This window comes from Crotalus tigris, unplaced genomic scaffold, assembly GCF_016545835.1.
Source record: "Crotalus tigris isolate CLP2741 ecotype Arizona unplaced genomic scaffold, ASM1654583v1 scf7180000018518.7366548510:968632, whole genome shotgun sequence".
Classification (NCBI taxonomy): Eukaryota; Metazoa; Chordata; class Lepidosauria; order Squamata; family Viperidae; genus Crotalus; species Crotalus tigris.
In genome coordinates, this window is record NW_024097054.1 from 604,881 (window position 1) to 629,972 (window position 25,092).

At 38.6% G+C, this 25,092-nt stretch overlaps 1 protein-coding gene across 1 annotated transcript in view; it reads left to right on the plus strand.

Annotated features, from left to right (window-relative positions):
* MMRN1 (multimerin 1) overlaps positions 1–11,123 on the plus strand; it is a 90,679-nt gene extending 79,556 nt beyond the window's left edge. The window contains exons 7-8 of the mRNA XM_039353405.1: positions 2,723–2,869; positions 9,096–11,123. Of these exons, the coding sequence (XP_039209339.1) occupies positions 2,723–2,869; positions 9,096–9,517 (569 nt within the window). The 3' untranslated portion in view covers positions 9,518–11,123. The remainder of the gene's footprint in view (positions 1–2,722; positions 2,870–9,095) is intronic.
* Positions 11,124–25,092: the final 13,969 nt, after the last annotated feature.

The following is a 25,092-nucleotide window of genomic DNA, read 5'->3' on the forward strand; positions in this document are numbered from 1 at the left end:
CTGCTCACTAATAATTTAATTTACTTGCTTTCTCAGCATAGATTTACATAGGCAAGTTGTGGGGAAATAAGCTGAGATGGGAAGCCATGTACTGTACACTGTATACTGTCCAGTATTGAGCCATGGTGGTGCAATGGTTAGAACAGAGGTCCTCAACCTTTGGGACACCAGGGACCAGTTCCATGGAGAGAAGTTTTTCCATGGACCGAAGGGGGCATGATTTTTGTGTGCAGATGGGGTTTTGCTTGTTTGTGTGGACCAGTTGCTGGCATGCTGTTGCCCAGTACTGGTCCATGGACTGGGGGTTGGGGACCCCTGGGTTAGAATGAAGCATTTCAGGGTAACTCACTGTTCATTGACATTTGTTCAATTCTGACTGACTCAAGGTTGACTCTGGCTTCTATCCTTCTGAGGTCAGTAAAATGAGGACCCAGATTGTTGAGGGCAATATGCTGACTCTGTAAACCACTTAGAGAGGGCTGTAAAGCACTAGGAAGTGGTATATAAATGTAAGTGCTATTGCCCTGAATATTTTTGGAAGAAGGTGGGTCATAAATATAATGATTGATATTCCCCAGTATGATAGTGTTTATATATTGCATGCATTCTGCTATAGGATGGTCTACCAAAATTTTAAGAAGATTTAAATGTGCAGTTAATTCCTAAAGACAAAATTTTGGCCAAGGACAAACATTATTCTGTAGGGACTGTTTCTCAATTTTGGCTGCTTGAAGATATATGAATTTCTATACCCAGAATTCCCTGGCCAGTCCACACATCTTCAAATGGTCAAGGCTGAAAAACACTGTAATAGGGAGGTTTTTCACCAAAAGTTTCTATTTTGATGATAAAAGGACAGGCTTCCATTATTCTTATACTATTAATCAACCTTCACAATATCCAGGTTTGTTCCAGTCCAAAAATCCTTGGGAAATCACAGCTCAGATTCTCAACTATAAAATGGGAACTGGATTGTAAAGCACTAAAAGGTCTTGTATTGATGAATGAAATGTTACTTGACAGTATATCCAGGCACGCAGAGTTGGGCTGAGTACATCCCATTCACTTGAGATTTGCAAAAATGATGACTGATTAGCCAGTTGAGTCCCAATATCATCTATGCCACTGAAGAATGTCTGATGAAATCCCCCCACGGCAAATAACATTAGGGAGAACAAATACACTGAGCCTGAAAACAGCATAATTTATATGCAAATAAATAATGGTGGCTGCCTTTCTTCTTTTATCATTCTTAACTAGGAATGGTAGAGAAAAATTCTGTTCATTTCTCTAGTCCAAATGAACCGGCCTAATTTGCACTTTCCAGACAAATATTGTATATATTAGGCTCTTTCCATCAGCCCCATCAATCCAGTAATTTAGTTGTAAAATGTAAGGGTCATCTTAGATTTTCTGAGGGTATGACAATTTGAAGATTAGTTTCTTTTCCTGTATCATATTTGAGGGTGAAGAGGTTTGTCTCAAATTTAGGTTTTTTTTCCTTTCAGGTGACTATGGATATAATGTATGACTGGGAATTGTTAACTTTTACAGTGGATTAGTAAATTTTGAGATGGATGTCTATGCTCTAACCTTGATTACTAGGGAAAAGGATTAACAGATTAAGGCAGGGGTGTCAAACTCACCGCGTCACGTGACATATCACGGCTTTTTTCCCCTTGCCAGAGCTGGGGTGGGCGTGGCTTCTGCGTGACTCATTCGGCCTCTGGGCCGGCAGTTTGACACCCCTGGGCTAAGGCAAAGCTCCACCTCCTTTCCACCTGGATTTTGCTTCCTTCCTTCCCATCTTTTTTATAAAGTTTTAAATAGACTTTAGTGTTAATACTAATTTAGTATTTCATCTTGTTGCTTTTAATGGTTATAAGCCACCATTTCTAGGTAAGATGAATGGCATATGTTTAATAAATAAATAAATAAAAACCAAAAAATGCATGCATGTATGTTGGGTAAAACTACAGATAGTGGTATATATATTAGCGAAGCAAGACATGAATTCTGCAAAAGTTTGGACTCAACTTATAGAAAACCGACATGATTTTGATTTATTAAAGGGGATATTGTATTATTAAGTAGATGATTTAATATGGTGGAAAATAGATAACACTGAGAAAATAGAATAAGATTATATTCAAATAGATAAAATATGTATTTTTTTATGAATTGAGATAAGGGAAATTTTGGTTACCTAAGGCTTGAAAATTATAAATATCAAAGGTTAAATTGGGATATTGATGAGAAACTAAAAATTGGGTAAAAATTAATAACAGGATATGGATTGTTTATGAAGATTGAATGTAATTAAGATATGTATAAGCTAAAAATTTATTGATAAATGTAATAATGATGTTTTTATTTAGTTGATATAATAAGAACTCTACTAGTTTGAATTCGAGACACTAAATGTTAAGGAAAAAAGAGAGGAAATACTTGATGTTGCAACTTGAGATTTGTACTAAAGATTTTGTTATTGAACTATTGATTAACCCAGTCACCACGTTGCTTTTTAAATACTTAAATGTAAAATTGGAAAATTAATAAAATATTATTTTAAAAAAAAAGAAAACTAACATGGATTGCAAAGGAAACGATGAAGTCATTCATCCCTATCAAGTTGGTGGAGAGATGACAGAAATCAGGGACTACAGATATATTAACTTTAATTTTGGGTGCTACTATTCACGCTTTCTCATTTTCAATCCAGGGGATTATCTGAGCTGTAGTAGCTCCCCGTGTCAAAATGGCGGGACCTGTGTCAATGAAAGGAAGGGCTTCGTCTGTGCTTGTCGCTATCCCTTTGGAGGAGCCAACTGCAGCGCCAAGATGACGGAGGAAAATGCTGCAGCCATAGGTGAGCATATGCAAAACATACTGCACCTGTTTCAGAATAACAGAATGACAGACTTGGAAGGGACCTTGGAGGTCTTCTAGTCCAATCCCCTGCTCAAGCAGGAGACACTGTAGCATTTCAGACAAAGGGCTGTCCAGTCTCTTTTTAAAAGCCTTCAGTGATGTTTCCAACTTCTCCAGCTATTGGCCAGAGACTGAAGGGAGGAGAACAAGATGCCCCACTTAATGGTGAAGATTTGTTGTTGTTGTTAATTGCGAAGTCGTGTCTGACCCATCGCGACCCCATGAACAACGTTCTTCCAGGTCTTCCTGTCCTCTACCATCTTCTGGAGTCCATTTAAGTTCACACCTACTGCTTCAGTGACTCCATCCAGCCATCTCATTCTCTGTCGTCCCATTCTTCTATTGCCCTCAATCTTTCCCAGCATTAGGCCCTTCTCCAGTGAGTCCTTCCTTCTCATTAGGTGGCCAAAGTATTTGAGTTTCAACTTCAGGATCTGGCCTTCTAAAGAACAGTCGGGGTTGATCTCTTCTAGGACTGATCGGTTTGAATGCCTTGCAGTCCAAGGGACTCACAGGAGTCTTCTCCAGCACCATAGTTCAAAGGCCTCAATTCTTTGGCGCTCAGCCTTTCTTATGGTCCAAATTTCACAGCCATACATTGCAACTGGGAAGACCATGACCTTGATTATATGTACTTTTTTGGGCAGGGTGATGTCTCTGCTTTTTAGTATGCTGTCTAGATTTGCCATAGCATTCCTCCCCAGGAGCAAGCATCTTTTAATTTCTTGGCTGCAGTCCCCATCTGAGGTGATCAATGGTGAAGATATTTATTATATAATGAGAGCCTATAACCCTCCAAACATATAATCCTCCAAACATATGAAATTTAATAAATAACTAGCAGGTCTCTGATAGATCAAACAAGATGGCATTTAGTCAAGTAGCCCAGTCATAAATAGGTAAACTGAGAACAGGACAGCACTTTTCTAAAGCTATGAAATTGCATGATTGGGAAAATGAATGCACAGCTAAGGTTGCACACATGGGCTGCATTTCAAACTTCTACTTCAGGAAAATTGGTCTGGGTCTAGTGGGACAGTGTGAGATAATAGTTAAGGCAGGGTTTCCAAACTTAGTATTGTCATGAATATCCTATAAAGCAGTGATGGCGAACCTTTTAGAGACCGAGTGCCCAAACTGCAACCCAAAACCCACTTATGCATCATCGGGTGCCAGGTGGGTGTGGCCCATTGGGTGGACGTGGCTGCGGTGGTAACAGCAGACTGGGTGGGACTAAAAAGTTCAATCAATCAATTCCAACTTTGCAAAATCTTTTTTTTTCTGCGAGAAGTTGAAATTGACTGATTGATTGAACATTTTTTTTTGTACATGGCGGTGGAGGCCTAAAGCTTTTTTTTTTTATGAAACCCAGCTGAAGGCCTAGGACTGAGGCAATGGTGCACGTGCCCACAGAGAGGGCTCTGAGTGCTGCCTCTAGCACCCATGCCATAGGTTCGCACCACTGCTATAAAGTCATTGTGTTTTCTTATGGCCAGTTCCAAAGCTTGGCACTGTGCTTTCTTCCTGGATCTGAGGAGGTGTTTCTGACCAGGCTGGATCCTGGACCTCTTATCTTTATAAGACATAAGATTCCTTCCTTCCTTCCTTCCTTCCTTCCTTCCTTCCTTCCTTCCTTCCTTCCTTCCTTCCTTCCTTCCTTCCTTCCTTCCTTCCTTCCTTCCTTCCCTCTGCCAATAATTTGCTTTGGGTTGCAGTGTTCTGTTCCACTCCCCACCCCCCACCTCCCCATTCATTTCCCATGTAGAATAATATATCCAGGATGAATGGGAAACTGGCTGGGCTATGCTATACTTTTCCTCCCCATTGGCCATGTGTCAACTAAAGCTGAGACCCTTGCATTTCTGGGAGACAGAGCCTTGCAAGGCCCTCATTCCCTGACCTCCGAAACATCATAGTAAGTTGGTCAGAAATTGCTGGCCCCTCTCAGATATGTTTACAACTGCCCAGGGGGACATGAACCACAGATTAAGATTCTAGACTAGGACTGAAGAGACCCAAGATGAAGTCAACCTTCAGCCATCAAAACTCACTAGGTGACTTTGCTGAGGGGTTAACAATGGAAAAACAGCAAGAGGCTGTTTTGGGTTTGTGCAGGAAAGATGGAAGTAAATCAAAGCCAGCTCACTCCAGCCTGGTAGAAAGAACCAGGACAAAAATAAATTTTATTTTAGCTTACATTTAGATTTCATTAAAAAGTGCCATATGAATATTACCCATGCCTTCAATAATTAACTTATTTATTTATTTATGAGACTTATATACCGCTTTAAGTGCAAGCACTCTTTAAGCGGTGTACACCAGTAAGCAATGTGTATATATACATATTTACATTGCCCCCAACAATCTGGGTCCTCATTTTACCTACCCCGGAAGGATGGAAGGCTGAGTCAACCTTGAACCGGTGAGATTTGAACCGCTGACCTGCTGAACACAGTCAGCTAAAGTGGCCTGCAGTACTGCACTCTAACTTCCCATTTAGTTGGGCTTCCCAAGATGTGGAAGTTCTGCATTTAGCCTGGAGTCTCAGGTTAGGGCCTTTGATCCGAGCATTGTATATAGGACTGCATTTATATTTGTCCATGTCCTAAAGCATTCAGGTGGTTTCATGCATTGCTTGGGGCTCAGCTGGTAACTCTAGAGAAGCTCCAGAGTGAAGGAACTATAGAAAAATTCTTTTGGTGAGTTCCTCTTTCTCTGATGGATCCTCCAGGCAAACTTTTGAGCAGCCAGAAATGGGACAGTAACATCTAAGGCAGCAGCCCCCAACCTTTTGGGCAACAGGGACTGATTCTGTGGAGACAGTTTTTTCCACAGACCAGAGGAGGTGTGGTTTTGCATGCTGCCTGCATCCCATGGATGGGGCTTTGCTTGTTTGTGCAGCCTGATTTCTGGCATGCTGCGGCCTGGTGCTGGTCCACGGACCGGGAGTTGGGGACCTTTGATCTAAGGTTTATCTACCTTGGCAACTTTGCTGGCTGAGGAATTCTGGGATTTGAAGCCCACATCTTTGAAAGTAGCAAAGGTCGAGAAACATTGTTCTAATCTAAGAAAACAGAACAAGACTTCTAATTTCTTTTAGGGCAGAAACATCCAATTTTAATTTGTGCCAAGTGCTGACCTTGGCTTTGAGGGATATGCCAAGGGTCACCTGCCAAAAATAATAGGCACAGCCAGGACAAATAAAACCCTGCTTTCTTTTATATATGTGTGCAATTAAAATTTAATATACCTAATATAATGAACTAAGTAATTTTTTCTTCCATCACTTTTAAAATTAAATTTTGATAGCAACATTTGGAGGCTCCTAGGAATCTCTCCAATGTTTTGGACATTAACTTGAACATTTCTCACTCATTATTGGCTCCCCCTGCCCAAAAGATCCAAAAATATGGTTTAATTGACATTAGGAGAGGCATTTTTCTAGTTTGAGATCCTAACAGCTGCCCCCAAAAAGCTGCATGCCAACAACTGGCTTGTGCAGTTATATCTGCTAAAGAAAAAAAATCCTAATGCATAATAATGTATATAAATAATGCATATTTATATACTCACATCTTACATTTTAGGCATGGCTTTCAATTGTAATTTGTGGAAAGCCCCTTAACATATTGCAGTACTACTACTACTACTACTACTACTACTACTACTACTACTACTACTACTACTACTTCTTCTTCTTCTTCTTCTTCTTCTTCTTCTTCTTCTTCTTCTTCTTCTTCTTCTTCTTCTTCTTCTTCTTCTTCTTCTTCTTCTTCTTCTTCTTCTTCTTCTTCTTCTTCTTCTTCTTCTTCTTCTTCTTCTTCCTCCTCCTCCTCCTCCTCCTCCTCCTCCTCCTCCTCCTCCATTCATTATCTTAAACATAGTTGGTATTTTTTGGGCAAACTTGTTACTTTTGAAAAGTGTGTGATTAAACATTGGAGGGAAAGAAATCGTGATTAAAAATCCCTCCTCAATAAAGTAGCACACGACTGCAAACTCTCACACACTTTTTCTGGTGCATTTTGACATTGATTGTGAAGAAAATTGCTTTCTGTACAATTTAAAAATTCATTTTTTTCTTTTTCTTCTTTATTTCTTGGGAATTTGACAGAAGGCCTGGGGGAAAGTTTATAAATCTGCTATATGAAGCTGATCCCACTTAAATCAGCAATTCCGCATGAGAAGACAACAAAAGGCAGGCTGGGATGTTATGGCAGGCTTAGAGGGCGAATTGCTGAAAATAGCATCTCTGAGCACCAATTCCCCCCTTGCACTCCTTCCTCATTAAACTTATTCTGTGACATGACAGCATTATGCTGATTTCTCCTCCCTTTTTTCTCCCCATTGGCTACTACTTCGGGGGGGGGGGGATATGTAGAAAATTGCAGGAAAAGGAAAGGAAGGGTGGTAGAGAATATTACTGGGCAGAGATATTCTCTTGCGTTTTCCTCGTATTTCATTTAATCTGAAAGAAAAATTGTTTTTGAAACTCTTCCCAAAAAAAAAACCTGTCACCTTCAGAGAAGTTGTCATGGAAAGAGTGGTGGTGTTCCTGCTCTTATTTAATTATAAGCCAAAAGGTGTGTGTCTGTGTATGAACACCCTGCTTTTTACTGCATAGTTACTTGTCTTCAAACAACTTGATCTCTCATGCTTTCTATTTTTTTTTTTTTTTTGCCCTATTGAAAAATTATCCCACCCGGTGTTTCTCCATGGATTTGGTAAAGAATTTTGTAATATAATTGTCCCCAGCTTTAATCAAGAATTAAATTAGTAACATTAGTAATAACAGAATAACAGATTTGGAAGAGACCTTGGTGGTCTTCTAGTGACTAGTCCAACTCTCTGATCAAGCAGGAAACCCTATATCATTTCAGACAAATGATTGTTCAATCTCCTCTTAAAAACCTCCAGTGATGGAGCATCCACAACTTCTGGAGGCAAGTTGTCCCACTGATCCATTGTTCCCACTGTCAGGAAATTTCTCCTTAGTTCTAGATTGCTTCTCTCTTTGGTTAGTTTCCATCTGTTGCTTCTTGTCCTGCCTTCAGGCGCTTTGGAGAATTTAACAATTGATTTAAAAAACCAAAAGAGCATGGATTAAGACAGCTCAGGTAGGAAACTGACAAATGGTCACAAATCAGCCTGCCCTCTGGCCTAGGGACAAAGCCAAGCCTTGGAGGCTTTCCAAACACAAATTTCTGAAATACGGGTAGTCCTCGACTTACAACCATTCATTTGGTGACTGTTCAAAGTTACAACAGCATGAAAAAAAGTGACTTATGGCTGTTCTTCACACTTAGTGTTGCAGAAATCCCATGGCCGTGCGATCAAAATTTGGAGGTTTGGCAACTGCCATGTATTTATGACAGTTGCAGTGTCCCAGAGTCATGTGATTACTTTTTGCGACCTTCTGACAGGAAAAGTCAATGAGGAAGTCAGGTTCACTTAACTAATTTACTAATTTAACAGCTGCAGTGATCCACTTAATAACTGTGGCCAGGAAGATCGTAAGGTGGGGCAAAAGTCACTTAACAACCGTCTTGCTTATCAACAGAAATTTTGGGCTCAGTTGTGGTCGTACGTTGAGGCCTACATGTATGGCATTCAGTGGGGGTGTTTCTCCAGCATACAGGAGGGGCCACAGAGAAGGCCTCTGCCTAATGACTCTGCTTCTTCACCGATGAAAATCCTGTCAGATCAGAAAGTAGAAAGAACCAGGGAAAGATGGTCTTGTAGTATGAGCTTTAAAATTTTAACAAACAAAAAGAATGCAAAAAAAAAATTCTTCTATTGGGAACCTTTTTTTTTATAAGTGCAACAACAGATTAAGATAAGGCACGCTGATGAAGACTGGGACCACAGAAAAGGGCTAAAGCTCACTTATCAATTTGAATCATGCCTATAAGCACTCCTGTAATTGACTATTGTAAGAATGGTATCCCATTAAGGGTGGTCTTCAGAAAGTTCTAAAACTTTAACAAGTGTTCTGAGTGCAGCCTCATCGCAGCTCTGAGGTTTCATCTCTGTTTTTGATTTTGGACTTTGGAATTATGGGTTCAAGTGTGTCATCATGTCTACTACCGTTCAAAAGCTCTACCCAATTTTTTTTTACAATATTCAGTTTTCTTACAATATTATTTTATTGCTTGTTTGTTTTGCAGATTTTTCAAAGGGGTCTTACAGATATGCACCAATGATCGCCTTTTTTGCTTCGCACACCTACGGAATGAACACACCTGGTCCTATTCGATTTAATAATCTGGATGTCAACTACGGGACCTCTTATGTCCCTGCAAATGGAAGGTTCCGCGTACCCTACTTGGGAATCTATGTCTTTGAGTATAACATTGAGTCAAGCAGCCCCTCCATCTCAGGTTATCTTGTGGTTGATGGAACAGATAAGCTAACTTTCCGATCTGAAAATGGAAGCGGAGACAAATATGTCACTAGAGTAGTTACTGGAGATGCCATATTGGAACTGAACTACGGACAAGAAGTTTGGCTCAGACTGGCAAAGGGCTCTATCCCAGCAAAATACCCACCTGTAACTACATTTAGTGGCTACTTATTGTACCGTACATAAAAGCTGCCATCCAATATTTCTTCCCTGTTACTTCTAACTTCTTTCTATCCAAATAAAGGAAACCTTCTTTAGAGTTCCCAGCTCTTCTTTGGTAGATTTCCTGTGCCTCTAATTTTTGCACAATAGACAGAAATTAGATAGGAAATACTTTCCCCATACTTGGATTTCAGTACTGGCCAAACAAAACAAAACAAAAAAACACAACAACAACAGATGATAACTTGGCTAATGACAAAAGGATCCTACTCAACTTTTCCCAATCTTGGCAACTTTCAGACGTGTAGATTTCAGCTTTCTGAATCCTTATCTATGGCCATGCTGGCTATAGAATTCTGAAGTCTGAAGTCGACAAATATGAAAATGGCTAGATTAGGGAAATCGTGTTGTGCATGATGTTATAGATATTCTAACTGTGTAAAAAAATCTTTGGAGAACATGTAACTTAATTAGATTTTGGTAGCTCATGATATTCATATGATATCAGCTAAGGGCAAATCGACTCCAGGCTTGCCCTATCTACTTTGTTTTCTTTTTATTAGAAAAACTAAAGTTATTCAGCTATAACATCTTCTGCCTTCTGTTGAGTTAAACATCATAACATTTTGGGGAAAACTGTGACAGTTGTACCTGAAGCTTTGGAGGATCACTTGCCGTCCTAGTAATATGCTAATAGATTCTGGTCTGCCTGCTAACTATTTCTAAAGCCATTGTTTCGTTCATCTACAACTTGTATCTGAATGTTCCTGTTCCCATGTCAATGGGCTGAAAAGATCCAGGTGATATATTCTCCTTTTATATTGAGGCCTTTTATATATTCTCTCTCTGTAGCCATATGAAGTAGTATTATGAAAAACTGTCGATATATTAGGAACAGGGTGGCAAAAATATTTTACAGCTAAGAATTTTGGGGGATTTTTGGTGGGAGGGTGTGGTTTTAAGTTAATTTACTTTGGCTTCAGAGAGAGGCAGTAGTAACATATTCATATCACTGAAAGAAGTAGTTGGAGGAAATGTGATCTGTTTTTTCTCTACTTTGGGGTCTAGGAAAGTTAAAATGGCAAAATAGACATTAAGTGTATAAAAGATTAATGATCCTCCTTTTTTTGCCCTTATTTTTGAGAGCATTTTTGTAGTTTATTGATTTTTTTGCCCTTATTTTTGAAATGGGGAACATCATACTACTGAAAAAATCAGTGATTTATTTCCACATTTTAACTGCATGATCTTGAGGAATTCTAGAAGCTGCAGAATGGGAGTGACATTTTCCTACCCTTGAACTAGGAGGAAGATTCAGAGTGATGAAATGCAATTGATTTCATTTGTCAAATTCAGTATGTGGTTGAAACCATATGCAGAATTTCACTTTATCCTTCCATCATATATAATTCAGAAGCTTAAGTCTCATAACAAAATTAAATTTTAATACTTTTATTTACTCATGCAACATTTTGTAGCTATACAAAATTAAAGTGTAAATGTACTGTAAAAACTATCAATTTAAATACTGAATTTCCAAGATGTGTAATTGTTTTTTGATCTTTTTAATAAATTGTGTGTCATTCATGTAAGAGATTAATAAATGAATCAAAGCATAAGTGATCTTTAAGGATCTTGAATGGAGGTAATTTCATTTGCTTTAAACAACAAAAACAGAAATTGTTGCAAAAATTATCTCTAATGTAATGTTTCTCAACCTTAGCAACTCTAAGAAGTGTAGACTTCAACTCCCAGAATTCCCCAGCTAGCTGGCTGGGGAATTCTGGGAGTTGAATTCCACACATCTTAGAGTTGTAATGGTTGAGAAATGCTGTTGTAATGCATCATTTATTTCAAAAGAAGTATATGGTTTTCTGGTCACCAACATGGCACACCATCCAGGAAGGAGTGCTTTGCTAAAAATCCAATTAAAAATCCATATATTTAAACTGTATTTACTCAGTTAGTCAATTAACTGCATCAATTAAGGGACTTTTATCATTCTTGCCTCTACTGTTGACCGATAAGGAATCTGTGATGCCTTAAATGTCAAACAAAATGAGGTGTAGGAGCACAGTTGTACTGTCAACCGTTACTGAGAACCGTTTCAATCTATTCCATGTGTGTGTTTTTTAAATTCTGTCTTCTGTTTATAAGATAAATCTTCAACACGCCATAAATCCTGGATGTATATATTACTACCCTTTTCTCCAGTGGTACCATATCATTTTGTAAATACTTAAAATCCCTAATTTGTCACTAAACTATCCTAGCGTATCATTGAAATCTATCGTGCCTCTTGCCCACATGGCTGAATCCCTCCCCACCTCTTGTATGACTTTGTCAGTTTAATCATCTATTTAGCCCCCTTTACTTCTGCTATGGATAAGGCTAAATGGCGTGGAAATTATCCTGCAGATGAAATTCAAATGATCCACTGGAGACTGCATCTTACTCTTAAATATGACTTTCTTTGCCCTTGCTGCCCTTGTCACTAAATCCTTCAAGCCAGGTTTCTAGCCACAGAGATGTTAATTGTTTTCTTTCAAACTGAGATTCCTGATAGGCTTTCTTGTTACATCCTTTGATGTAAACAAATTTCATTTCTTCAAACGATACCTGTGACCTTTAGGTGTTTAATATATGGAGGTGAAATCTAGTGTATGGGTGCTGCACTAAGGCAGAATCCTCACCTCCTGATGTTCAGGTCAATCTTGGGTCTTTATAGGTATCTCTCCTAAAGGCTGATTGAATAACTTTAATTGTGAAATGAATGGATATTTATAGATGAGTTATTCTATGGGTTAAGGTTGTTGTTGTTGTTAGTTACAAAGTTGTGTCTGACCCATCGCGATCCCATGGACAATGTTTCTCCAGGCCTTCCTGTCCTCTACCATCTTCTGGAGTCCATTAAAGCTCATGCCTACTGCTTCAGTGACTCCATCCAGCCACCTCATTCTCTGTCATCCCCTTCTTCTATTGCCCTCAATCTTTCCCAGCATTAGGCTCTTTTCCAGTGAGTCCTTTGTTCTCATTAGGTGGCCAAAATATTTGAGTTTCAACTTCAGGATCTGGCCTTCTAATGAGCAGTCAGGGTTGATCTCCTCTAAGACTGACCGGTTTGATTGCCTTGCAGTCCAAGGGACTCGCAGGAGTCTTCTCCAGCACCATAGTTCAAAGGCCTCAATTCTTTGGCACTCAGCCTTTCTTATGGTCCAACTTTCACAGCCATACATTGCAACTGGGAAGACCATGGCCTTGATTATATGTACTTTTGTTGGCAGGGTGGTGTCTCTGCTTTTTAGTATGCTGAATAGATTTGCCATAGCTTTACTCCCCAAAAGCAAGCGTCTTTTAATTTCTTGGCTGCAGTCCCCATCTGCGGTGATCTTGGAGCCCCGGAAGATAAAATCTGTCACTACCTCCATTTTTTCCCCATCTATTTGCCAGGAATTGAGAGGGCTGGATGCCATGATCTTGGTTTTCCAGCTTGCCTTGATTCATGGATCTTACATTCCAGGTTCCTATGGAAGATAGATCTTTACAGCATCAGACTTTCCTTTCACCATCAGATGCATCCACAGCTGAGCGTCTTTCGGCTTTGGCCCAGTCGCTTCACTCTTTCTGGCACTACTAGTACTAGCCCTCTGCTCTTCCCCAGTAGCATATTGGACACCTTCCGACCTGAGGGGCTCATCTTCCAGCATCATATCTTTTTGCCTTTTGGTACTGTCCATGGAGTTTTCATGGCAAAGATACTGGAATGGGTTGTCATTTCCTTCTCCAGTGGATCACATTTTGTCAGAACTCTCTGCTATGACCTGCTCATCTTGGATGGCCCTACAAAGCATAGCTCATAGCTTCATTGAGTTACGCAAGCCCCTTTGCCATGACAAGGCAGTAATCTATGAAGGGGATAGGTTAAGGTAGTGAAACAATAAAGAACAGAAGAGATCATTGGTGATGGATTCATTCATTCACTTCCATATACAGGTTGGGTCAGTTTGAACCAAAGAGATGATACTTGATTGTAATCATGGCATCAACCACTGATCTGGTTTCCTATTCAAGAAAACTTTTGCCATTATATTTGTGCTTTGAGAGATGGTATATAGGGGCAGTAGGCAAGGTCCCATTTCAAACACAAAGCCAATAGGATGACCATTTATAAACATATGCATATGTATTTATTGATGCTTCTCTTGGATACCATCATGGAACAACCATAGAGCTGTATCCAGACATGGAGTGACTGTCTTACCCAATTCAGTTTGCACCTCAATATAGAGAAGACTGAGTATTTAGAGACTAGCCTAAGTATCTCCACCATCCAGTAAGTGGCAAAAATCTACTAAAGACAAACTCCTTCCATTACTTAGGATTCCATCTGTAAAGTGATGGTGGCATTAATGGAAAAGTGTGTGCAAGAGTGAATATGACATGGGTATTGTGGAAGGAAATCACTGGAATACTCTGCAATAGGCTTATGCCAATTCACTAATATTGCAAGGGTACTGTCATGGTTCTGATAGATGAAACCAACCGAAGAACATTTTATTTAGGAAACAAAGTATTGGCACTTATATAGCTGAACCCAAGACTAAAATTCCCTCCCTCCTGATTCAAAATAACAAGTTGCAATTCCCACCCCAGAAAGACTGTCATAAATCACATTCACCAATTATTCTAAAAGGTAGGCTCTCCTCCCAACTTTTCAACCCGCCAAAACTTTATCTAACATTGACCTTGATTCTCACCCAGCTGCAATTGTTATGGCTAACAGAAAATGCTCAAGCATTTTCCCCCTTCTACACCTGAGAATCTGAAACAACAGAAAAAAGTACAAGGAAAGCAAAAGGTAAAATGGCTACAGTTTCTCAATTGTCACAGCGCTGACATGTACAAAATGACATTCCTTGTCTGCAGTTTTCTTGGTGAAATTTTTGGAATTGGTTTCCTTCTTAGGACTGAGAGAGAGTAACTGGCCTAAGGTCATACAGCTGGCATTGGGTCCAACTCAATAATTAATAATAATAATAATAATAATAATAATAATAATAGTAGTAGTAGTAGTAGTAGTAGTAATAAACAAACAAAGAATAACTGAGCATTTAGAACAGCACAAAAACAACAGAATAAGGCTGCCTGCATTGAAGTTTGTTCCAAAGAAACAGCTAGCACAAGCATTAAAAGATGCAAATACTGCAATATCAAGTATAAGCATCAGTTCAGTACAAGAAGCAACCAACTAATGTACAGCACAGCTGCAGTTATAATTGAATACCTGGGATGCAAAATCAACAAAGAAGAAAAATAAACAAACAGTGCACCACAAAAATGGAAGGTTAGACTGGAAAATAAGATCAGCAAGTTGAGATCAGATGCAAGCAAGCTAGAACAGATGAAAAAAAAAGAAGCTGAAGAACAAGGAGACCAAAGAATACCTAATCAAGAAACACCACTTAGAAACAAGGAAGATCAAGGAAGCACTGGAAATAATAAAGCAGCAAATAACAGCTATAGCCAGGAAAATCAGCAGATACGAAGCTCAAATTATAGACAGAACCTCCAATTTCAGAAACATTTCTACCACTCCATCAATGAAGAAACTGCAATGAATCAGTCAGTACCTGACAAGGAAGAAACAGTGCAGTTCTGGAAGCAGATATGAGATAACCCAAAGAAATACAACAAGGATGCAGTTTGGTTAAAAGAGGTGGATGCAAATAAAACAGAAGCTGAAATGAAAGAATTAGTAATAACAACAGAATGGTAGAAAAAAGAACAAGGAAGATCAAGAATTGGTCAGCACCAGGTGAAGATGAACTGCATGGGTTTTGGTTGAAACATCTAACTGTTATATACCCCACTCATTGCCAAGCAGTTCAACATCATACTACAAGGAGGAGAAATTGAAAAGTGGCTAACAACTGGGAAAACCTATTTAATAATGAAAGATCCAGCAAAAGGGGCAACACCAGGCAACTATAGGCCAATTACCTGCTTACCAACCTTTCAAATTGCTAACTGGTGTGGTAGCTGATGCAGTCCAACAGCATCTAGTTGAAAATAATCTCTTTCCACCTGAGCAGAAAGAAAACCACCCCAATTGCAGAGGAACAAAAGATCAACTCCTAATAGACAAAATGATCTTGGAAAACTGCAAGAGAAGGAAGACCAACTGTGTTGGCCTTTTTGGCAGCTGCAGCACACTGCTGGCTCATATTTAAGTGATTGTCTACTAGGACTCCGAGGTCCCTCTCACAGTTACTACTATTGAGCATGGTGCCACCTATGCTGTACTTGTGCATTTGGTTTTTCTTGCCTAAATGTAGAACCTTGCTTTTTTCACCATTGAATTTCATTTTGTTAGTTAGTGCCCAGTGTTCAAGTCTGTCCAGATCCTTCTGTATCTGAAGCCTGTCTTCTGGAGTATTGGCTATTCCTGCCAGCTTGGTGTCGTCTGCAAATTTGATGAGTTCCCCATCTATCCCTTCATCCAAATCGTTGATGAAGATGTTGAAGAGTACTGGGCCCAGAACAGAGCCCTCGGACACCCCACTACACACTTCCCTCCATGTAGATGCAGTTCCATTGAGAACCACACACTGAGTGCAGCCAGTCAGCCAGCTATGAATTCATCTGGTGGTGATGCTGTCTAATCCACATTTTTCCATCTTATCAAGCAGTAGGTTGTGATCTATTTTTTTCAAATGCCTTACTGAAGTCCAAGTAAATTATATCCACAACATTCCTCTGATCCACTAATTTTGTCACTTGGTCAAAGAATGCAATAAGATTTGTCTGGCATGATCTGTTTTTGACAAACCCACGTTGGCTTTTGGTAATGCCTGTAGGTGATTTATTGCTTGATTATCTTTTCCACAATCTTCCCAGGTATTGAGATTAGGCTGATAGGTCTGTAGTTTCTTGGACCCATTTTTTCCCCTTTTTTGAAGATGGGAACTACATCAGCTCTACATCTACATTTCCCAGTTTCTAGCCTTGTACTTTATCCACTACACCAAACTGGCTCTCATGATAGAACATACAGCTCCATTATCCATATTGAAGAAAGATTCAATTACTTACACTAGACTTTTTTGACAAAAGTTTTGCTTTGTGACAACCTATTGGTAATCATGGTAGACCTCTTCAAACTGAACAGAAATATACTTTCAGAATGACTGTACCATGTAGGAAGCTTGATAAATATAAAATTAAATTGTAATGCCTCTAATGTATTTATTCGTATAATGTTTCCAACATGCTGCATGAACATGAGCATGCAAAATCAGTGTTTTGCTGCTGATTTTCATTTGTACTTGGTGTCTGTTGCAATGTCCAACAATACTCAGCCAATATTGATGGATTCCAGTTGCCCTGATACTAATTTTTTTCCATTGTTGCAATGTTCTGGTGAAAACTTTCACCATGTCCATCACTGACTGTACCAAGATTTTCGAGAAAGAAGTCCAGGTGTGAATGCAGAAAATGAATCTTCAATGACATGTTGCACTTCATGGTCTTGTATGCTGTAAGAAGTTTGTCAACCAGCTGTATGTGGTTTGATGCTCTGTAGTTGCCAAGAAAATTTTCAGTGACATCCTTGAATGCTTTCCAGGCAATTTTCTCTGGCCCCATTAACAAATCTTTGAACTGCTTGTCATTGATGACATATTCGATCTGCGGTCCAACAAAAATGCTTTTTTCCATTGCTGACAAGAGGGCGGGAGCAGTTTCACCATGACACATCCGGCCCGTGGGCCGATAGTTTGACACCCCTGCTCTGTACCATTTCAGACAAATGGTTGTCCAATCTCTTCTTAAAAAGTGTTGGAGCACCCACCACTTCTGGAGGCAAGTTGTTCCACTGGTTTATTGTTCTCACTGTCAGGAAATTTCTCCTTATTTCTAGGTTGGTTCTCTCCTTGATTAGTTTCTATCCATTGCTTCTTTTCCTGCCTTCAGGTGTTTTGGAGAATAGGATGACCTCCCCCCTTATCTGTGGTAGCCTCTTAGATATTGGAACACTGCTATTATGTCACCCCTTGTCCTTCTTTTTATTAAACTAGACATACTCAATTCCTACAACCTTAAATTTCAGTCCCCTTTGTTGCTCTTCTCTGCACTCTTTCTAGAGTTTCAACGTCTTTTTTATATTGTGGCGACCAAAATTGGATGCAATATTCCAAGGCATTATAAAGTGCCTAAAATCTATATAAAACCTATAAGAACTATCAAATGAGTTCAGGAAGCAAAACCTTTGTTGCCCAGTGTTATTGAATAAGATTCTTTGTTTCAGGTAGCAAAATGTTTGGTGCTGACAACAATAGAGTATTTATCTATAATCCTCATGTCCCTCTTAATTCTATTTGTATTAAGAGCATCCTCTGAATGTTTTTGAACTTCTTATGACTATGCTTGCTACTCCAGACAGGGTTGTCTTCCAAATGTCACAAGTTGTGACAATCCACCCCATTCCCCAGTGGCACACAAGTCAACACACTTCATTTGAATTTCACTCAGTCGAGGAAGTAGGCTATCGGCTCCTTAATCTAAGGAAGCATTTGTCTTTGAACGTAACTGCAAATCGATCAAATCAGTAAGGCTGACCATTATGCAGAAGAGAGTGGAATCAATCATTCTCCCTTCCCTTGGATCTGTCTCCTCCCTTCCCATAATCTTTAAGAATAAGTGTAAAAAGCATCACAGGCTGCACTTTTGTTTTATGTTTTCCCTGCTAATCCAAGGATGAGTGTTTATCTCAAGCCAAGCTCAAAAAAGGCATCCAAGCCCTGTGCCCTGCATATGGCAAGGCAAGCAGCCACTGCCTCTGTATATTTGGCTAGTCCAATTACCATGGCAACGTTTTTATCTGCTTTGGTTTTGACAAGCCCATCCAATTTATTGTGGCACTCGGAGCTATTATTTCCTCACTTATGCCCAGCAAGCCATCTTTGAATGCATTTGCCAGCACTTCAACTTTTAGCATGCTATGTTGCAAGCTGCCACTTTTACAGCAAGCCTCTTTTGCTAACTGAGCAGCAAGAATTCCAGGCCACATTTATACATCTGAGTTTATTGTCACCACCACCACCACCACCACTATCATCTTCATCTTCTTCTTCATCATCATCCTTCCAAATTTTTAAAGGACTTTATTTTTGCAGACTGAAAGATTGTTCCTCTATTAACGCCACCTTTTTTTTTAAAATGCAGATTATGATCAGAAAGTATGTGAATGAAGAGATGGACATAAATGGCCTTCTAAATTTTTTCCATAAAATTGAGTAGATGACTTCTCCTAATTCTTCAAGAATGTCTCAAGGGGAGGATTTTCCTTCAGCAATAACAGTCACACCACAATTGAAAAAGCCTACCTGGAGAAGTTATCTCTTTCATTCTTTGAGTATAAATGGAACATCAAAAACTAGAGAGGCTGCAGACCACTGGAGAGGAGATAGTGCTATAAAAGACGGTGTTTACACATGTGTGTGTGTGTGTGTGTGTGTGTATGTGCACAGACACTCACATATTTTGTTGCCTCACAGCTAACTTCAAGATCACCATTTTCAACCTATAAGAATTTTATTCCCTTTTGAACAAACTCCTAATGCAAATTCTTCTTCATCAAACTGAATTAAAATCTTTGGCCCACCACTCCATGGAAGTATATAGTAATAGATTATATGGCTAAAGGTGGAAAGTTGGTAAAGATAATTAATTCCAGGGATCCATAATAAGCCAACTGCAATTTTGTTTTAATAGGACCCTGGGGAAAATTTTGTACTTCAAAGATGTCCAAATATGAAATGCCACCTTTTAAGAAATACACCTGATGTCAGTGTTGCTGACATTTTAGCCCTGGTCCAACTTAGAGCTATTTTGTTGAGCATCAAAGAATTAATAGAGCATAATGCAGTGGATGCAGTGAAGAGATTTTTGCTCTATTCCTATAATTCTATGTTTTTATTGATGTTTTACTGATATATTATAATGCTTGTTTGCTTAACAGTGCTATTACTGTCCTTCTGAAATCAATGGTAGCTATCAAACCAATTCACATGCGCATGTATCACTCATTTTTTCCCCTTTCTCACCTGGTGAATCAGGTCCTTGATTTCTTTGTTTTAACCTTTCCATTGAAATCTGGTCCAGGAGCCATTACACAAGTGTACAAATTATTACATCTGTTACTTTTTAGTGTGATTATGGGAAGGAGAAACCTGCATTTTTAAGACTGCAATCAGTATCTAAACTTGTGTGTGTGGGAAATATTTCTATACTTGGATATTTGTTTATACAGAATTTTTGTTTAAAAGAAAGCATACTATTGACTCCTTAAGCCTCAATACTGTCTTAAATTGTTTTGTTTTTTTATTTTCTAACATTCACAACATTGCTTCAGAGTCTCATTTCAGTTCTGTTAATTATAATAACCAGCGTCTTGAGAAACCTTTCCACTCGCAAACATCGTTTGAATCACCATTTAGATGACAAAGCATATATTGTGATATGGCTAGAATTTGTTTGGCTTTGCCCATCACAATTTTTGTTCAGACCTCTTCTGTCTATTAAATGCAATATGGACAGCCCCCCCCCCAAAAGACAATTGCTGAGATTCATGCAGTGTGAACAGGCAAGACCGTGGATTGGAAATATTTGGAGTTCAGAGATTAGACGCAAATTAACCCTCTGTCATTATGTGGGATAATCTTATATATTTAGAAGAAAGGCATTTCCCTGGCATGTTTAAGCAGCTCTGCAAAGGTAAGAATGCAATCCTGAAATAAGGCAGGAAATGGGAGAGATGTGAGAATTTGCAGGAACAAAACTTGACCTCAGCCCTTTTAGGGGAAGTATGCTCTAGTTCAGGGGTCTTCAAACTTGGCCCTTTTATAACTTCTGGACTTCAACTCCAGAGATCCTCAGCCAGCATGCCTGGCTGAGGAATTCTGGGAGTTGAAGTCCACAAGTCATAAAAGGACCAAGTTTGAAGACCCCTGCCCTAGTTTATCACAGGTAAGTTGCTTGGGAACCATATCAGGAGGTTTCTAAATTTTGGGAGACATGTTTATGCTGCTCAGGGCAACCTTTACTTTGGCAAGCGACTGTGGATTTTTCTAGCTTCCAGCAGCAGCGTTACAGCAACTAGTCAATTCCATTATTGATTTGAATGTGATTTGTCCTTGCTTGGATGTTTTCACCATTTCTAGGCATCCCAGTATATGCAAACTGTCAATGGTTCACTTGCTTATTCATAAAGAGCAGTTTTCAAATGCTTACATTCAAAACGCCGATTGATTCATAGCAGTTGGACAACTTATTTATTTCCAAATAATTTTGACATTGCTCTTTAATTTTAAACAATTCAGGACAAATTGTAATAGGGTGAAGGCATTGTAATAGTAATAAAGTTGGAAGGAACCTTTGAGGTCATCTAGTAGTCCAACCTCCTGCTCATGCAGGAAACACTATACCATTTCAGACAAATGGCTGTCCAGTCTCTTTTTAAAAACCTCCAGTGATGATCATGGGATCAAAGTCCAGACACTTTGCAACTGGTTCATATTTATGATGGTTGTAGTGTTCCAGAGTCACCTTTTGCAACCATCTGACAAGTAAAGTCAATGGGGAAGCCAGATTCACTTAACAACTGTGTTACTAACTTAACTGCGGTGATTTACTTAACAAGGAAATGGTAAGAAAGATAGTAAAATGGGTCAAAACTCACTTAGCAAATGTTTCACTTAGCAATAGAAATGTTGGGCTTAATTGTGGTCGTAAGTCAAGGACTACCTGTAATTAATAAGCCATACATTTAACTTGTACATAAATTCCAGCAATTTCCAACTGAGGACCACTAGTGTTTTTATTCATATTCTGCTGGCTCATAGGTTCCTGACCTAAACATACTGCCCAGGACAGTATACAGGAAAGACTGCCCTGTACATAGGTCTCTTTGATATCTATATGCCTATTAGACACCTGGTTTTATAAAATGTTCAAAAAAAAATATAATCTGAATAGAAGGCTAAATCTTGGGAAACTACAATTGATTTAATGCTTTGCATTTTTTTTTATTTGCAAACCGTGCTTCAACCGGGAAATAAAAAGTGGCAACTATTATACCAGCATTATTAATTATGTGGTGATAGGCTGCTTTGCATTTTACAAGACAAAGATAAAAATGCAGTTCCTAGTCTGATGAGCTTGTAATGTAAAAATCAAACTCCCATCGACTGATCATACTATGAATGTATCACCCAGTTACCTAGCAACTTCTGAGATCTGATTAACCCCTTTTTAAAGAGTGTACAACTCTTGGGAGAGTGAATTCCCAAATGATTTTCCATAAATTTTATACATGTCAGCTTCATGCTTTTCATATCATTGCCCAACTGTTAACAAAAATATTTCTAATGGTTAATTGATGTATGAAATTAACTGTTCCCCTATTGATAAAATTGGGTTAATCTTTTTGTGGGTTTTATTAATGGATAGGGAGTTTCTTTCTGACTTATAATCCTTAGATAAAATGCATAAAAACTGAGGTGAAAGTTAATTTGGGACATATGGTTTCAGTGTTGCCTGAGGTAGAAAGAACTAGGTAAACTTTCCAGGAGATATTTTTCAGATAAAATAGTTTTCCTTAAAAACAAAACAAAAACCTGATCTCTCCAAGCTGTCAAAATGGTTGCTCTTACACATCTTAGAAAAAGGAAAGGAAAGGGGAGGACAGAACGGAGGGAGGAGAAGGGAGGGAAGGGAAAGAAAGAAAAAAAAAAGAAAGAAAACTAAATAATATATGGCTCTTTGCAGAATATGAAATATTGCAACAATAGTGTCTTCCTCACCCATCCCCTTCTCTTGCTCTTTTCTTGGCACTTTTAAGTGGGTGAAGAAAGAAGGAAAGAAAGAAAGAAAGAAAGAAAGAAAGAAAGAAAGAAAGAAAGAAAGAAAGAAAGAAAGAGAAAGTAAGTAAGTTTTGGTAATTGCTAATATTAGGTTTGACTTTGAGAAATTGTTGGGAGAATTTTTCCATTAGCAGAAATATGATGAAAATATGATAGTTTTCTGTTCACAAATGTTAGAAAATTTAGAAAAACTATCAGCACACACTCTTCCCTCAGAATTTCCAAATCATAACAATTTTTCCCTTCTATATCCATATATGAAAACCAAACACTATTCCTATTAAAATGTTGCTTTTTCTGAATTTTGTGATATGGCTCATAAATATAATAATAATAATAATAATAATAATAATAATAATAATAATAATAATAATAATGGGTAGACAAAATGCCAAATCCAGTCGGAACATCTGGCTGACTATGTGATGATCCATAATAATAATAATAATACAAAGTTGGAAGGGACCTTGGAAGTCATCTAGTCCAACCCCCTGCTCAGGCAGGAAACCCTATACCATTTCAGACAAATGGCTGTCCAGTCTCTTCTTAAAAACTTCCAGTGTTGGAGCATTCACCGCTTCTGGAGGCAGGTTGTTCCACTGGTTAATTGTTCTAACTGTCAGGAAGTTTCTCCTTAGTTCTAGGTTGCTTCTCTCTTTGGTTAGTTTCCATCCGTTGCTTCTTGTCCTGCCTTCAGGTGCTTTGGAGAATAGCTTGACCCCCTCTTTTTTGTGGCAGCCCCTGAGATATTGGAACGCTGCTATCACATCACCCCTAGTCCTTCTTTTTGTTAAACTAGACATACCCAATTCTTATAACCATTCTTCATATATTTTAGCCTCCAGTCCCCTAATCATCTTTGTTGCTCTTCTCTGTACTCTTTCTAGAGTCTCAACAACTTTTTTACATTGTGGTGACCAAAACTGGATGCAGTTAAAGGAAAATTTATTGGAAAATTCATACATTCATAAACCTAGTGTGCAAAATCGAATCTTCTAGCTTCATTAGGCAAAATGATGTATATTTTGAGACATGTGTGCACAAATGTAGAAGGCTTACACACAAACTATAATGGGAAAAGGATAAATTGAATCTACTAATGGAAAAATGAGAAATTGAAAGAAACTAACCTTGGTAGACTCACTCATCTCTAGTAAGAAGTCCAGCAATAAGTAGGAATATCATTGAAGGCACAGAAAGAAGTTTTTGAATTGGGCCCAGTTAGTGGGCCTTGCCAAAGAATGCAAGATGGATGGTTTTATTCCTCTTCTTTGTCCTTAGGACAACAACTGATCAGCATTCTCCTAATTTTACAGCTGGGTAACTGAAACAGAGATTTATTTTTCCTGACAAAATTGGCCAGGGTTGTGATTAATATAAGGCACTATGCCTTAGTATCAGCAATTCTTTCAGATGCTGGCCACTATTGTGAAAAATCACATAATAGATTGGGTGACTAAAATTTTAAGAGATTCAACAACATTAAAACTGGGCGATCTTGGTTGATTTTGACCATCCCAACACCATGATTTTCAACAGTCTTGGCAAAGAAAAAAAAATTGTGAAAGTCTGCTCCAAATTTGAGAAATTTCATGCCAGACTATTGAAGCTTTCCAAGATTTCAGCCATTTTTAATTTGCAAAATGTTGGGGTTTTGTAGAATCACATTTATTCTGGAATTTAAAGTTGTCCTTCAGTCTATTACTAGACTACCTGATAAAAACTGTGTAGATGAATTTTTTTAAAGAAATAATAGAACCTAATCTTCAAAAGATTGAGGGTGCAAATGTCATTGGTTTTTTCCTCTCTCTTCCTCCTCCTCCTCCTCCTCCTCCTCCTCTAAATCCTTCTAAACAAAAAGGTTGTTGCTACGCAAATCTTCCTGTGTGCAGTTCTGAACATCCCTTATTCCTTAAGAAAGACCTTAAACATCAAAGAACTGCAGGAATGTGAGACATCTCTGTTGTGAAAGCAGAACGGCAGCCATGGCACACACAGGATATTTGTTTTCAAAAAGGTTAGGGGCAGCAAAGGCTCAATTTATCTCTAAAAGATTTCTCAACCAAACTAAGAAGAAATCTTCATTGGCTCCAGTCTTGTTGCCTCCCAGCTTGTTATCTGGAGGCCCGGCAGGAGAGAGAACAATTAAAACCTCCCAGGACAAAATTGACAGATGGCAAGAGAAACAGGAGGAGAGAGAATCACTTTCTGCTTTAGCTAAACAATCTGACCTCTGCAAATTGCCTTCAAGGAAAGGTTGGTGGTCAGGTGGAGCAGAGGTTTTGTGATCCATTACTGAGATTCTTAGCCATCTCTTTTTTATTTTGTACAGGGGGTTTATTATGATTTAAATGATACGAATGATTATTATTAATAAAAATTACTATTAATAAATTATATTATTATGGTCCATTGCACAATCAGCCAGATAGTCAGACTGGATTTGGCATTTTTGTCTACCTATAGAGTCCTTTCCAAGGAGCTGAGATGGATGTTTAATGGTGTTAGAGATATTGTCGCAGGATGTATATTATTATTTAATATTTTATCTTCAATTCAATTCACAGTCTGGGTCTGGTAAAAACTTAACAGTTCAAGTCCTAACCAAGGACTTAAGAGCTGTTGTTATTGCTGCTGTTGTTATTATTATTAATCGCACAATCAGCCAGATGTTTAGAC